The following is a 14,481-nucleotide window of genomic DNA, read 5'->3' as shown; positions in this document are numbered from 1 at the left end:
TCAGCAAGTCTGGCAGCATCAGTAGAGAGAAAGCAAAATTAACCTTACGCGTCCAGAGACCCTTCCTCAGTGGGCGCCCTGACATTCAGTCTTACCTCGAATGAATTTATAAATCACAGAGTACTTTTCGTGGAAAATTCTTTGCGCGCGAGTAAATGCGTATATATTTGGTTAACACCTACCAATAACTATTGCAAAAAGTTGCGCGCCTCTTTTCACAAAGTTTGCAATTTTCTAGCAGTTAGGAATACTTTAAAAAACATAAGAATGTTAGCAAGAAGAGCGCCACCCGCCTCACGATTCAGAGATGTTCCTCATCCAAATTGCTGTTGGTTGATTCTCCTAGTCTGGAGAGAACATTCCAATCAGTCAAACTAACGGGGATTTCTGGCCCTCCAGCATCCACCTCCACCACCCCCACCACTGTAACCCAGGCACACACACCTCATGGTGAAATCTGGCAGTCTTACTTGTGGCAACCAATAAAAGCAAACATTGAAACTGCTCTCTGTTTTTGTCCAACCTCCAAAAATAGTCAGAATGCACATGCTTGCACTCTCCCTGCGAACACTTGTAAAAGATATCGTACGTCTTCTTTTAAATTTGTATATTTAAATTAGCTGTGCGATGTTGTCGCACACAGATTAGCCACAAATGGTTAACAGACTTGACAAGTGTTGCAAAGTTAACATGGATATTCCCACAGCTCTCGAGAAAATCAGCATCCATTGGGTTTAAAATCAGGGTTAGAGCGGATGTCTGAGAGCCTCAGTGCTTCTAATACTTGTTTACTTGGTCTTGTAATTACAAACCTGCATTTGTGCTTTTTTTTCTGTGCTGACGGAACGGCCAAGTGGGAGAGGAAGTCGGGGTAGGTTTCTCTCACTGGAGTATTTTTTGAGCTGTCCACCAGTTGTTCTCTTGCAGCGAGCACTTCTGCGATGCTTTCCGTATTGACGGTGATATTCAAGTATTCCCTTCACTTTGAAGTGACAGGGTTTCAACCTGACTCCTTGCATTCGAAACGTCACCTCACTCGCCCAGCGCTGAGACAAGCGGTTTTTATACAGAGGATTCAGCACCTTGTGAACATTTGTCAATAAGTCGCCCAAAATCTTATTTTGTAAGAAGTGTTAACATAGCGTTGTTTTGTGAACACTTCTGTAACAGGAAGCACAACGTTCACGTAGGACGCCGGGAGGTGTGGTGAAATTTGACGCACTCCCTTCTCCCCAAACCACCGCCCCCCCCCCACTCCCTCCCCATTTCAACGTTTTTTCGAAATCAAATTTTGCAATAAAAGCTTCCGAAAAGTGCACCGAAAAAATCAAACATTTAAAGTGGAGAATTGACGATCCGAGTGGGCGGCGGGAAAAAAATATTTGAAATGTTCAAACAAGACAACAAAAGGGAAAATAAACTCGGCGCAAATTGTAACGGTTTTTCGGATTTATTTAGTTACTTTTCAAAAACAAAACCAACGAGATTTTTTTTATTTGAAGTGTAATAGGTTGAGAAACTTGAGGCAAATTGCAGAAGTGGCACCATTAGTTTGGAATGTTGCTTTTTTCTACCGAAAGAAGGGCCTCCGTTGATTGACGTTGCGCAGGCATGTCACCATGTTCTCCGTTTTCATATTGCAACAGTTTTCATGTTTCCACTTTTCGGATCACTTTCACTGACACAGTGCGATGATGAATTTACCTTTCCATTTCTCACAGAAGTACCAACAACCCTTTTCTCCCACGTGTTTAATTACAAACGAAAAGTTTCGGGTTTCCCCCAAAATGCTTCAATTATGATATTACAGTTTTTGTTTCCTCGTAAAGTTACATTCAACAAACTTACATTTTTGTGCGAAATAAATACTGTAGTTTGAACAGACTGCGATAAAAAGATAGGCACAGGCCGTGATTTCACTCAATATTGTTTGTTGCATGCACGTGATACAATACGAAAGGAACAATTAAACCTTTCAATTTTTCATCTAAATGATGGATGGGTTTATATTTTTATATTTTTGCATTCGCTAAGGCAAACCAAGTTACGTTGCAGCATTTGTGGAATTATTTAGATACTAGCTTGAACACCACTTAATCGTCTTCTTTAAACATTGACAGTTGAAATGGGGGAACTTTGTCACTTAGTGACATAACTCCAGCTTTTAGTAAAAGCCATTGTTTAAGATCTTTCGTTAAAATATTTATTTGTTACGCTAGAAAGATGTAATTATTTTGTTAACAAAGGTTATTTTCGATTTTAAAAATAGTCTGAGACAAGCCACATTTGAATATCAAAATGTTGGTTTGTTTGAAACATAATGCCGTATGGTTTGAATTTCTAATGTGGAAAATATTTCCATCTCTGTTTTCAAGCTGTAGCTTTTTCGGTAAAAAATATTGGTCACGAATAAGGCTGGACCTTGGACAAAAAAAAATACGGAAAGTTGCAGTTATAACAAAATTAGTATGTGAGGAAAAGCGCACACGATGTGTTAATTATGTTAACAAATTACTGAAGAGCCATCAAGATGAACATATTTTTATTCCATCCACAATTCCTTTTGTATGACACCGTCTATTATTCAGATCTATTATTAAACACCAATTATTACACGATGCGATTTGTAGAAAGGGCTAAATGCTGAATGGTACCTTTTATGTTAACTATCTCGATAATAAAATAAATTAATTCACGAAACACAACGCCATTCACAGCATTAAAATAAATACATTTTTAACAATTACAAGGAAGTATTTATTGGAACAAAAGAACAGTTAAACAGTTTATAAATTATATAATCTATTTTGATACATTTCAACACCACGAAAGCAATGCAATATTTACATCGAGTAAATGAAAAGCTTATAATTTAAATTTTCATTAAAACAATCAAAACCTGTTAAATAATGTTTATCAGCTACATTTGTCTGTTTTCACTTAAGACGACAGGCAGGAAGCAACGTTTCCATACCCGTCCACTGAAAATAAAAGATAAACAAATTCAAATAAACAAAATAAGAAGTATCGCATTCTACGGAAACAGCGTCGTTTTATGAATATTAACACATCTCTGTTCCCTACAAAGGGCAAATTTTCAACAGCTGCATAAAGACGCAGGACATGGTCTCAAGCGACTAATGGAATCATTGGACATTATCCTTCTTGTTAGCTTCATTGCTTAATATAATAAAGTCAAATATGGCACATTGTTTAACGACGCAATGTCCTTAAAAGACGGAATCTTGTGTATCAATGGAACACTAAACAATAACACTTGCGAGATTTAATTTTAACATTAATTTGCAACATACAAAGCGAATTTAGCACGATATCATGAAAAATATAAATGTTTTTAAAAAGCATTCAGTCCCCACTGCGCCACTCTTGCCAACACATACATACACACATTAAACACATACTAGAAAATAAAAGACTATTTATATGGAAATACAAACATTGGAAACCAATAAACAAATCTACATATGTTAGCTGACAAATACAATAAATACAAAAGACTATACTCGCTTATTAGTTTGCTATAAATTTTGTTCCATCCATTGCACTGTCTCCGTCCTTTTGTACATCTGAGCCAGCTCATACGGAGTTTGTCCCTTTTTATTTTTGTGTGTTAAGTTTGATTTTTTAGCCAAAAATATAATCACATCGGTGTGACCTTCCTGTGCAGCAAGATGAATGGGCAAATTGCCCTCAGAATTTTCAATATTTACATTTGCCCCAAAGTCCACCAAAGTTATCAAAGTGTCCAGAAATCCTTCCCTAGCTGCATCATGAGCTGGTGTGAATCCACTGCGATCCTGTTCGTTTGGTTTAGCTCCAGCTTTCAATAGTGACTTGGCTATTATAGTATGACCCATTTGCATCACCTGGAAATATAGAAACGTGGACGCGAAGTGTGTGAAAGAAATAAAAGGTGAAATTCAAGATTGTACTAACATACGCAACTAAAAATCAAATGTTAACAATTGTAAGGTTCAAGGTTGCACGGCCAGACTAACAGTTTAGACTTTTCAAGTGCCATTTTAAAATGTGAAAAAAGACAAGTTCAACTCGGTTAACTATGCAAAGTGAAAACATATAATCACATTTACTCATGGCATTTGTTTTGTAGGGAATACAGAATGAACCCAGCTGCTGCATCTTCAACATTTCCAACTAACATTTAATTGAACGAATTCGTGAAGACTTTTCTCTATGTCGGTCTTTCAGCAATGAACACCGATTGAACTACGTTGTTTTTACATTTTATCTGAACACTTTTCAAAACAAAGTGTTTATTTCAACCACCAGATATCGATACGAAATAAAACGAGGTTTTATTGTTTTGGTATTTTCTATCTGTCTATAGAAGCAATAAACGTTTTATTCTTTTGAACCACAATGTCTCGTTACGGCATTGTATTTTTCACTGCACAGTTAAAACGCGATTCGAGGTAAACCACATGGAGTTTCGAGAGGCAAGACAGTGATGCATAAACACATCATGAACATCTATTTTCATAACATTTAAATATAAGAAAGGGCAAAAATTATCACATTTTCTGAAACAATAATATTTACATTATGCAAGAGGAAATCCATTATTTTGGATCATAAATTGGAGCTGGTACCATATTTTATAAGAAGTGTTAGGTAATTTGAATGGAGGATTTTAAAAGTCGTTAAACAGCAGTTAAAATATGAACGTTACAGAGTATATTATTTATTTACTGTGATTTTGAATGTGGGCTTATATTGGCTTTTCGAAAATCAAGCACCAAGCGTCAAACTAATGGTAGTCACTTGAAAATATAAAGTAGTAATTTTGCTGTCATTCTATTCAATATTAAAATGCCATTTGAAATGAAGTACTGAACGAACAGTCGAGTACACCTTTCAAAATAAAAACATAGTCACTTAATCATGTACTTCTCGAGCTTCATTTTGTTCGATCACCGAATCACAGTGTATTCATCTAATTATGATTGACTTAATGAAGCAATAAGCATTATGCACAATTTGAAACTTAGGGCCTCAACAGGTTCTCGTCAATATGTACTATTCATCGGACTGACCCTGTTTAAACCTCGGCTGAAAATGATATCGGTTTTTTTTGTACATTTGTTAAGTTCTTCATGAACGCATTTAAGCAAAATAACCAATTTATTCTAAACAGTATTTTGTATCATTGTAGTAAACTGTTTACTTATTCTGCTTTCAAATCATTTTTAGCATCCAGGGTTACCTAATAGTTGCCACAATCCTGAATGAATAAAACTAATCTAAAATTTAATTCTATTGGAACGCTATTCATGTAATTTGTTTTATTCGTTCTTAAGGTCTGGGGAAAGGCATGTAAAGCCATAATGATACATTATGTGCAATTCGTCCTACATTAAATTCGCATAGGACAATAATTATTTGCCACATCTTAAAAAAAGGTAAGTTTTGTAAAAATATAATTCACCGATTGGCACTAAAATGCATTTGTTCATAGTAAAATTAATTGTTAATCATCAGCTTTATTGGTTACGTAACAAGGTAACTTGTGTGCAAAAAAGCTTTCAATCAAGTGTCGTTCCCACAGTGTTGTATTTTTGTCACTGCTTCAGTTGTTTGAAAACCGGTGAATGTAACAATCTGACACATTGCATACTTCTGAATGATGTACACTACAAAATTAAACGTTCTGTCGAAGACAGTCCACGTTGCAATCTTTCTGCACTTCTGTAAGCCTCATACAACCGAAAACGTTATTTTATTTCTGTGAATGTTACCTGAAGGGGAACCACATTGTCCCAAAAGATGCTTGCAGAGAATCGTATAGTTAAGTAACATTGTTATCAAAGCAGTATGCATTTGTTTTAACAAAGGTGTTATGAAATTCAATGGCTTATGGCTTTTTAAGCAATGCGTCAGTTACTATACCTACTGATGCCTGATTTATTCTGACATATATTGACAAAAAGGAGGTGGACTTCCTTTAGAAAAAAAATACATGTAGGACAGATTTTACTTTAGATATGGAAATGCAATATACGGAATAGAAAAAAACACTGACCTGAAGTGCAGTTCTGCCAAACTTGTTGATTGCACCCACTTTCACCCCGTTTTCTAGCAAAATGTTGACTTCTTTCGAGTCTCCTTTGGCTGCAGCGCTTGTTAATTTATCACCGTCTGATCCATCAGCTGTTTCCATTATTAATACTTCAAAAATGTCGAAATCCGATAAGCACAGACGGCCAATAGGTATAGTGAGATGAAGAATCTCGTCCCGCTCTGTAGTATAGTATTTACTAAACTAGAGTAATTGATGTGTGATCCTAGTAATGACGTTGCCTGGTCCGCCCCTTTCTCTCATCAATATAATACACGTGATACAAGTCCAATGATAGCTTGGCTATCTCAAAGTTAACAGTTTCAAGTGATTTTGCCATGGTACCCCAAAGCATAAAAATTAAATTACGATTAACATCTCATCAGCCACGGCGTGGATATTTAATATTTCACCTTCACGACTGTAAAAAAAATCCCAGGACAGTTTCAGAAAATGTAACAGTTGAATCAGTTACTGTATACCGATAGAGATGCAATATTCGAATGTTTTGCACTTTTCCCGCCCATTTTGCAACTGTTACTTCACTGTAAATGAAAGGCTGCTCTCAGCAGTAAACTCCGGCTGGTTCGTACGTTTCCTTTTTTTGGTTCCACTTACTCATTCAGTCAAATTGAGTTGCAGAAATACTCCGAAAAAGCCGCTCGATTCGAAGAAAGTGTGTCCGTCAGCTTTGACATCTCCCGTCCGGGACTCGGAAGGCAGCTGCCGATCATTGCGATCCTGCAAAACTGAAAAGTAACTTGCTGTTACAGCTAACGCGCATATGTTCACATTTGAAGTCGTCCTTTTGACCCAGCTCCACGGTTCCTGCAGTTTATTCTGGGAGCAAGAGAACGTTCCCGTTTTCCTAATGAAAATAGTGGCGGTTCCGCAATTGCCGATCGCTGAGAGCAGTTTTGAAAAAAAATTATTGACATCATCAAATTTTAAAAATGAGCGCTTCTTGGCTTCTGGCAGTGCCGCCCACACTGTGCGTCGTAACGGAAATGGAAGGCACGGTCTGGAGCTGGGAGTGCGGCACTGTGCGCGGAGTCGAGCTCAGAGCTTTCTGCAGTCGCTGAGCTCGGGCTCTGCTCTCACGTTCACCTCTGCAAAGCCACCTCCTCCAGATTTCGAGCTGACGGGTTTCCACTAACGGACAGTGGGCATATTTTCAAATTGTGCAACCCAAGTTAAACGAGCCAATGCCCACCTCCACGCCGCTTCTGAACCCGTTGATTTGCATTTTGTGTGCGAAGGTCAGAGCAGAGGTTTCTAGTCGGGGCCTTTGGTGTGTCAGAACTGGAGGGTTTCCAGGCGCTTTGCCCTCATGGCGGGGAGGTTCCCAGGCTCGTCAACTTTGAGAAGCTGCTCGGCTTTCGGCCACCTGTCTAACGCACACCGTTCTCCAACCCCAGCTCTTGTGAATTCAACCGCATCAATCGAAAATGACCGAATTGGCTAAACCGCCCGATGTATGTCAGTCCCCTCAGCATCGCTGACTGCAGGCAGCTGTCACTGCAGGAGCAAATTCAACCATGCCTGACATAGCTCAGCTCAGAACCTATTCAAGATGGTATCCTGCAAATCACTGCGTGTGTACAGCAGTCGCAGGACACATACCCCGACTAAATTCGGCGCAAAACTCCGCTGTGAAGCGACACCAATGTAAACTTGGAACACATATTTCAGAAGTATGAATGTGATATTTGAACCAGGCGTGAAACGTGTTACCCGCGCACGGGTCAGACCAGAACCAGGTTCACAAGAGTGCAAGTGCAGCAACTTTCTGTCCAAATCCTGACCGATTAAACATAAGACGAGCTCGAATGCTTCTCACATGTCAACGGCCCTTCAATCATAGACCTCGCAAACACAGACAATACCTTTCAAACGGTGATTTTAAACTTTTTTTCTGAACTTTAATACCATTTTTTCTCAAATGCCCTGAGGATGCTCACCTTTCCTGGAGCATGTATTATGGAGACACCAATGATGTTCCAGTCCTGGAAAAATAACTTTTTAATATGGACGTTTTTTAAAAAATGTTGGACATGGACTGCTTTAGAATCTGACGGGTTGGGAATGATTGTATACATTCAATCTACGAAATCTCCACTTCTGACGGAAGATCATTATTGAAGTAACTCAAAATGATTGGAGCTGGGGCGCTATCCTGTAGAACTGGGTTCAAGCATCAACACCACTGTCCTCCCGCACACATACACACACACAACCGCAGGTGTGTAATAACATATCGGAACAGATCAATTGGAAATATTTATCCTGATGAACTAGGGCTCTTCTGGTGTAGTGGTAGTGTCCCTACCTCTGGTCTATGCAGCCTGAGTTCAAGTCCCACCTGGTCATGAGGTGTGTTATAACATTCCTGAACAGGCTGATTAAAATATCTACCCTGAGGAAACTCAGGGCTATTACGAGACAGTGGTGGTGTCCCTGAATCTGAGCCAGGAGGCCCAGTTCAATTCCTGCCTGCTCTCAGGGTGTGTGAGAACGGGCTGAATTGAAAAAAAAATCTGTCCTGGGGAACTAATGTCTTTGTTCAAGTTATGATTCCAATGACTTGAAGATTTCCTCCAATTTCCATTGAGTTCAATTTTGTTAATATTTTCTGATTATATTCAGTTAAATGTTGCCTTGATGTCAAGGACGATCACGCTCACCTCTCTTGCTTTTGTCCATTTTTAATTGAGGCTAGAAAGAAGTCTAAAGCTGTGTGCCCCTGGCTTTTTTCTGAGTAAATGTGGCTTAATAGTAGTCACTGACCACTCCATCACTTTGATGATGATTAAGAATAGACTGCAGTTGGGACTGCAATTAACCAGTTTGGATTTGTCCTTTCTGTAGACAGGAAATACCTGGGGCAGTTTTCCACGTTGTAGCATAGCTACCAATGTCTTAACCGATACTGGAAAAGTTAGTTACTACCTTAATTATTACAGCTGGAACAATGTCAAGATGTTGACAGATGCCACAGCATTTGGCCTGGAATGGCAGATTATTCAACTAGAAAAAACATCACTATCAAATTCAATCATGGCTAGTTAGGCATCTGCTCATATGTACTTTAGATCAATGCTTATTGGACGGATGTCAGGAATAGAAACACTGATTATTTTCTTTCTCTCTGTAGATTAATTGTAGCATCCCACCCTGCTATCTTGGTTGCAAGTCACCACTCAGTAGAGTCTGGGGATTAAATCTGGACCCTATGCTTATGTATTATATGTAGTAGTTAACTCCATATTGGACAACTGAACAGGAAAGCTCACCAGATTGCTTTCAATGAGTTTAAATTTTTGAACATAGCTTATTGGTTCTTTAGTTCACTCATGCAGCTCATCCCCAAGAGTTTATTGAGCTTTTAATCAGGATACAAATAGGTGAAAATATCCTGTTTTCCACAACTGCTGCAATTTTATTTAGTTCTATAATATCACTATTTGTTATTGCAATAATGTAAGCAGTTCCTATTAGTATCTGTGTTTCTGCTGAGAAATCAAAGAGACCAACAAAAATGTATAACTGTTAGAATTACACATCTGACATGAGGGAGCTGCTACATACTGCTACCAATTTTATCATCCAAACTGCAAATGTACATGTAAAAAGGTAATATGAAAACATAGAATTATCAAGCGATGTTACGTGCTGCTTTACTGGACCCCATGACTTTGACTAGGCCCTGTTCTGTACAGGAACATTCAATTACTCTTCTGAGATTGTTTTCAAAACAGACTGAATCTTACAGAACATTTTCAAACCTTGCTGTGCACTTATTGAATATCATTCCCTTTTTCACAAATTTGTGTTAATAAGTTTGAGGCAGAGATCTGTTTGAAATAAAATAATTGTAAATTAAGTTGATTTGATATAAATGAAACGGGAGATGAATCATTGATGTAATATTAGAAAAATTATAAAATTTACTCAGATTTCCCAAAAAGTAACACTTGCAGCTGGATTTTCAAAAATAATGATAAACTACACTTGGTTGCTTTTTAAAGATAGAACAATTCCCATTATTTGGAAAGAGTTTTGGATGTTATATATAACTTATTTTTCTTTGCAATAAAATCAAAAGAAAGTCAGAAAATGCCATTCTGAGGAAGAGACCACAAAGAGTCTAAAAGTTAACCCTGTTTTTCTCATCATATATGCTAATGGACATGCTGAGTTTTAATTGCATTTCTATCCTTCTTTACATTTGGGGATGATATGAATACTTTCCAGAAATGTTTGTGAGCAACTTGGAAAATTGTTTATAGTTCTTTGTTTGAAAAAGAAAGCCTGTTTTTATCATAGTGATGATAGCTGTCTGCTAAACTGGAAATGTGAATTTTTAATAAATAGTAAATAAAAATGTTGATGTAACAATAAGTAGGCCCAAGGCAACAACTGGGAGCAAGATAAGGCAGCAGACTTCCCAGAATTACATCAAATATTTCTCACTTCTTAAAAAATGTTACAGAAAATATAGTTTGACAATTTATTACTGAAGTTTTCACATGATTTGGCACAAAACTTTTCAATCGAAGTATTTATCTGCACAATTTGTTTCCTATGAATCGACCACATTAAGCACCAAATCACAAATATTTTATTGGCACAGTAGGAGGTTATTTGGCTCATCATGTCTGCACCAGCTCTCCAAATGAGCAATTTGTGGAAAAAGGATGACCTATTTATTTGTATGTGCAAACTTATTTTACAATTTCCTTTTAACTGTTGAAAAATGAATAAGAATTTATAGAGAAGATTAGTCATAACATTTGTAAAAGTATATAGAAGTACATTTCAAATATATCAGTATATGAAGTACCATACAGTTCAGTTTTATCAAATACAGCATGTAGCATGCTGAAATGCCGCAGTAGTCAAATTCATGAATTTTATCTACAAGATATGTTTACATTTCATGGATGAAATTTGACAATAACCACTGCATCTCTTCTTAAGTCATATTCCAGAAGAAGGCAGGTAATGGCCTTACCCTACTGAGGCCACCTCCATAGAATAAATCATATCACTCCCATTCCTCTTTAGAAGTTTCAAAGTCTCTCATGATTTCAGACTAGTTGTATCCATTCACTGTTCTTGTTACTGACCTGGCCTTTATTTTGTCAATTTCCATAATGTGTTTGGGGATTGCTTGGAATAAGCAATTGCTTGCCCTCTTCCAACTGGGCAAGAGGTTTCTTCCCAGTTAGTAGAAGCATGATGCTCTATATATGCCAGGTTTCAACCCAGATTACATGACCATAATTGGTCAATGATGTTGGAGAGGCTGGAGAATCAAATACCCAAGTTTGAACTTGAAAACTCCAATACTGAGCACGTCGGACACCAGGCCCTTTAAGCAGCTGACATACATTCCACCTAATGTTTAAAATTTTGAAACTAACTATTTTGGCCTTTAATGGAGCCAATTGCTGCAATCTTCAAAAAGTGTTTGTGGTGGTTTGTGCTGGCTATGGGGATAGTGACTTTCAACTCCTTCCTTTGGTGCACATCTAAAATGTGATAAAGGAGATACAGGAACATTATCTAAAAAAAAATTGACCTGATCCTTACACCAGGTATTCCAGAGGCATCAGGAGAGGACATTATCATTTTGTGCTATAATGATAGGATGGACCAAAAATTTCCATATTTTCCTGAGCTCCTCTTCATTTTGTAGATATGATGTGGAGGTGCTGGTATTGGACTGGGCTGGATAAGCTCAGAAATCACACAACACCAGGTTATTGTCCAACAAATTTATTTGAAAACAAAAGCTTTTGGAGCCTCAGTCCTTCTTCAGGTGTTAGTGAGAGAGTAGTTTCAGACACAGAATTTATAAGTAAAAGATTAAAGATTCACATCATTGATGAGGATGCACTAAACAAACCTAAAATGCTGTTGAAATATTTAATCAATTAGGAGGTTTTAATTGATTAACATGTATATGTAAATCCCTGAATTCCTTTCAAATCACGTCCCTGAGATAACTAAACATTTTATCGGTGTAGAGAAGAGGTGACATTTTAGATTAGACAATGCATGTTCGATGTGAGACCTTGTTTAGAATTGGTTTGTGTTTTAGTTTGGAGACAGACTAGTTTTATTTTTAAAGTAGGAATTTATAAAACACCGTATTGACGACTGTCTATTAATTGTGTGCTTTTTGAACAAAATAAAATGTATCTGCAAATTCTGTAGACTCCTTCAATTTGCTTTATTTATTCACAGAGGTAGGTGTCACTAGTAAGGTCAACATTTATTCCTCATCACTCACTTTCCTCAAGAATTATCTGGACATTAATCTTATTTAATAAAATACAGCTGAATTCTGTGGTTACAGAATATTCACTTATTGAGAAAAAATTGTTGTGTATAATAATGTCACTGTTGAAAAAGACATGTTTTAAAACATGTTATAAGAATATGAATTCATAGAGAAAACCAACATTTGTACTGCATCAGAGGAAAGTGCTGATTGGTTGGTAACTGGACTCTGATTGGTAGATGTGTTGCCATGGAGAATGCACCTGTTAATGCTGACAGCCATTCGCTAGTTGATTTCTCAGGGCAATACCCTGACAAATCAGAGTCAACATGCCTAGTTTATTATTTTACAAGGCCTGGTTATTAACTGTCAATCAGCTTAAATGGATGTATTCTTCATGGCAACACCTCTACCAATCAGAGTCCACTTACCAACCAATCAGTACTGTTCCCTCAGCAATACAAATGTTGGCCTTTCCCCTTGATTTGGTATTATTGCAAAATGTCCTGATGAAAGGAAGACAAAAAGCTTTCATAAAATGTGTATTTTTTCAACAGTACTCAAGCTCTGTACAATGACTATTTAAAAACTATAGTTCACAGATGTATTAAATGTTAGTAAAATATTGTAGTACTATTGCTCATATTTAATATTGGCTATATATAACAACATTAGGACTGCATAAAGTCAATATTGAGATATTAAAACTTTTTGTGGATGTGATCAATGCTTCTACATTCAGTCAGTCAAAGCACTAATAAAGTCAACATGGAGCAGGATAATGGCCAAAATCACACAAGCTAGCCACCCTGTTGTGGAGTGAAGTCAACAATTAGCTGACAGAGCCAACAGGAAGTAAGGCTGAGTTTCAGCACCTCCATAAACTGTCCAAGTTGAATCAATTTTAATTTATAGTTGGATCAGAAATCAGTTGTGGCCTGGTTCTGAATTGTACAATGCATATCCAGTTGAAACAAATGACAGGGTGAATGACAGTGTCTTTTCTCTAGGCTGGGGGATTTCAAGAATGGGGGCATTTTTTTTACACAGAGAGTGGTTCATGTATGGATTGAACTTCCAGAGGAAGTGGTGGATGTGGGTACAGTTACAACATTGAAAAGCCACTTATATAAGCACATGAATAAGAAATTTTGGAGGGATATGGGCCAAGTTCAGGCAGGTTGGACTAGTTTAGTTTGGGATTATGCTCGGCATGGACATGTTGGATCAAAGGATTTGTTTCCATGCTGTATGACCCTATGATTATTCCTGATTCTATGCATTTTAGATCTTCTGGTAAAAAGATAGCAAAATGTGCTTTAATACTGGATTAAGGTTCATCTAAAAAGGATCATTTCAAATTACTGGCGATGTTTTGTTTATGATTTATAAGGTATATTTGGCAGAATTTACTGGAATTTTGGACTTTAGGCATGAATTACCTACATTGATCACATCTACAACAATCCATCCCTTTGCTTTCAGCAGCAATTTACCATTCTATAATCCATTTCAGTTCATCAGACACCAAGCAGGAATTGTGAGAAGAGCTATGAGAACATACTGAAGCAAAGGTCAAAGAGGTTGATTTTGAGAATGTTTTGAAAATGGAGAGACATGAAGGAAGGCCAAAGCACTTGAAACAGATTTGTAGAGGATAAGCCTATGATTATTGAATGTTCTATCATCAATAGCAAAACAGGAGAAGGAAGGGGGCACATATTTTGTCAAGAGTTAAAAGAACAAACTATGTGGGCTAGGATGTGCAGCTGAAGGGAAATGGTATTGTAAAGAGGGAATAAAAGCAAGGAGCTGAACTTAGATTCCAGTTAGATAGGATAAAGTTGTCTTTTACAATTAACGAATCAGCACATGAACCTACTTAAGAGATAACAAAGTGTAGAGCCTGATCAACACAGCAGGCCAAGCAGCATCTTAGGAGCACAAAAGCTGACATTTTGGGCCTAGACCCTTCATCAGAAAAGGGGGTGTGGGGAGATGGTGCTGAAATAAATAGGGAGAGAGGGGGAGGCGGATCGAAGGGGGATAGAGGAGAAGATCAGTGGAGAGGGGACAATAGGTGGAGAGGAGACAG

General features: G+C 37.5%; 2 protein-coding genes across 3 annotated transcripts in view; both read right to left on the bottom strand.

Annotated features, from left to right (window-relative positions):
* LOC125456606 (uncharacterized) overlaps positions 1 to 1,175 on the bottom strand; it is a 65,099-nt gene extending 63,924 nt beyond the window's left edge. For both annotated transcript variants that reach the window (XM_059647935.1, XM_059647936.1), the window contains exon 1: positions 813 to 1,175. The gene's annotated coding sequence lies outside the window, so the exon portion shown is untranslated. The remainder of the gene's footprint in view (positions 1 to 812) is intronic.
* Positions 1,176 to 2,578: 1,403 nt separating this feature from the next.
* On the bottom strand, positions 2,579 to 7,676 carry cdkn2c (cyclin-dependent kinase inhibitor 2C (p18, inhibits CDK4)). Its single transcript, XM_048539656.2, has 2 exons — positions 6,062 to 7,676; positions 2,579 to 3,887 (listed from the first exon to the last, which is right to left on the bottom strand). Exons 1-2 carry the CDS (start codon positions 6,197 to 6,199, stop codon positions 3,540 to 3,542), a joined length of 486 nt encoding a protein of 161 aa, XP_048395613.1. The 5' UTR covers positions 6,200 to 7,676; the 3' UTR covers positions 2,579 to 3,539.
* Between the last annotated feature and the right edge of the window lie 6,805 nt (positions 7,677 to 14,481).

This window comes from Stegostoma tigrinum, chromosome 8, assembly GCF_030684315.1.
Source record: "Stegostoma tigrinum isolate sSteTig4 chromosome 8, sSteTig4.hap1, whole genome shotgun sequence".
Lineage (NCBI taxonomy): Eukaryota > Metazoa > Chordata > Chondrichthyes > Orectolobiformes > Stegostomatidae > Stegostoma > Stegostoma tigrinum.
Note: the sequence above shows the minus strand (reverse complement) of the source record. Positions and strands in the feature narration are given on the sequence as shown.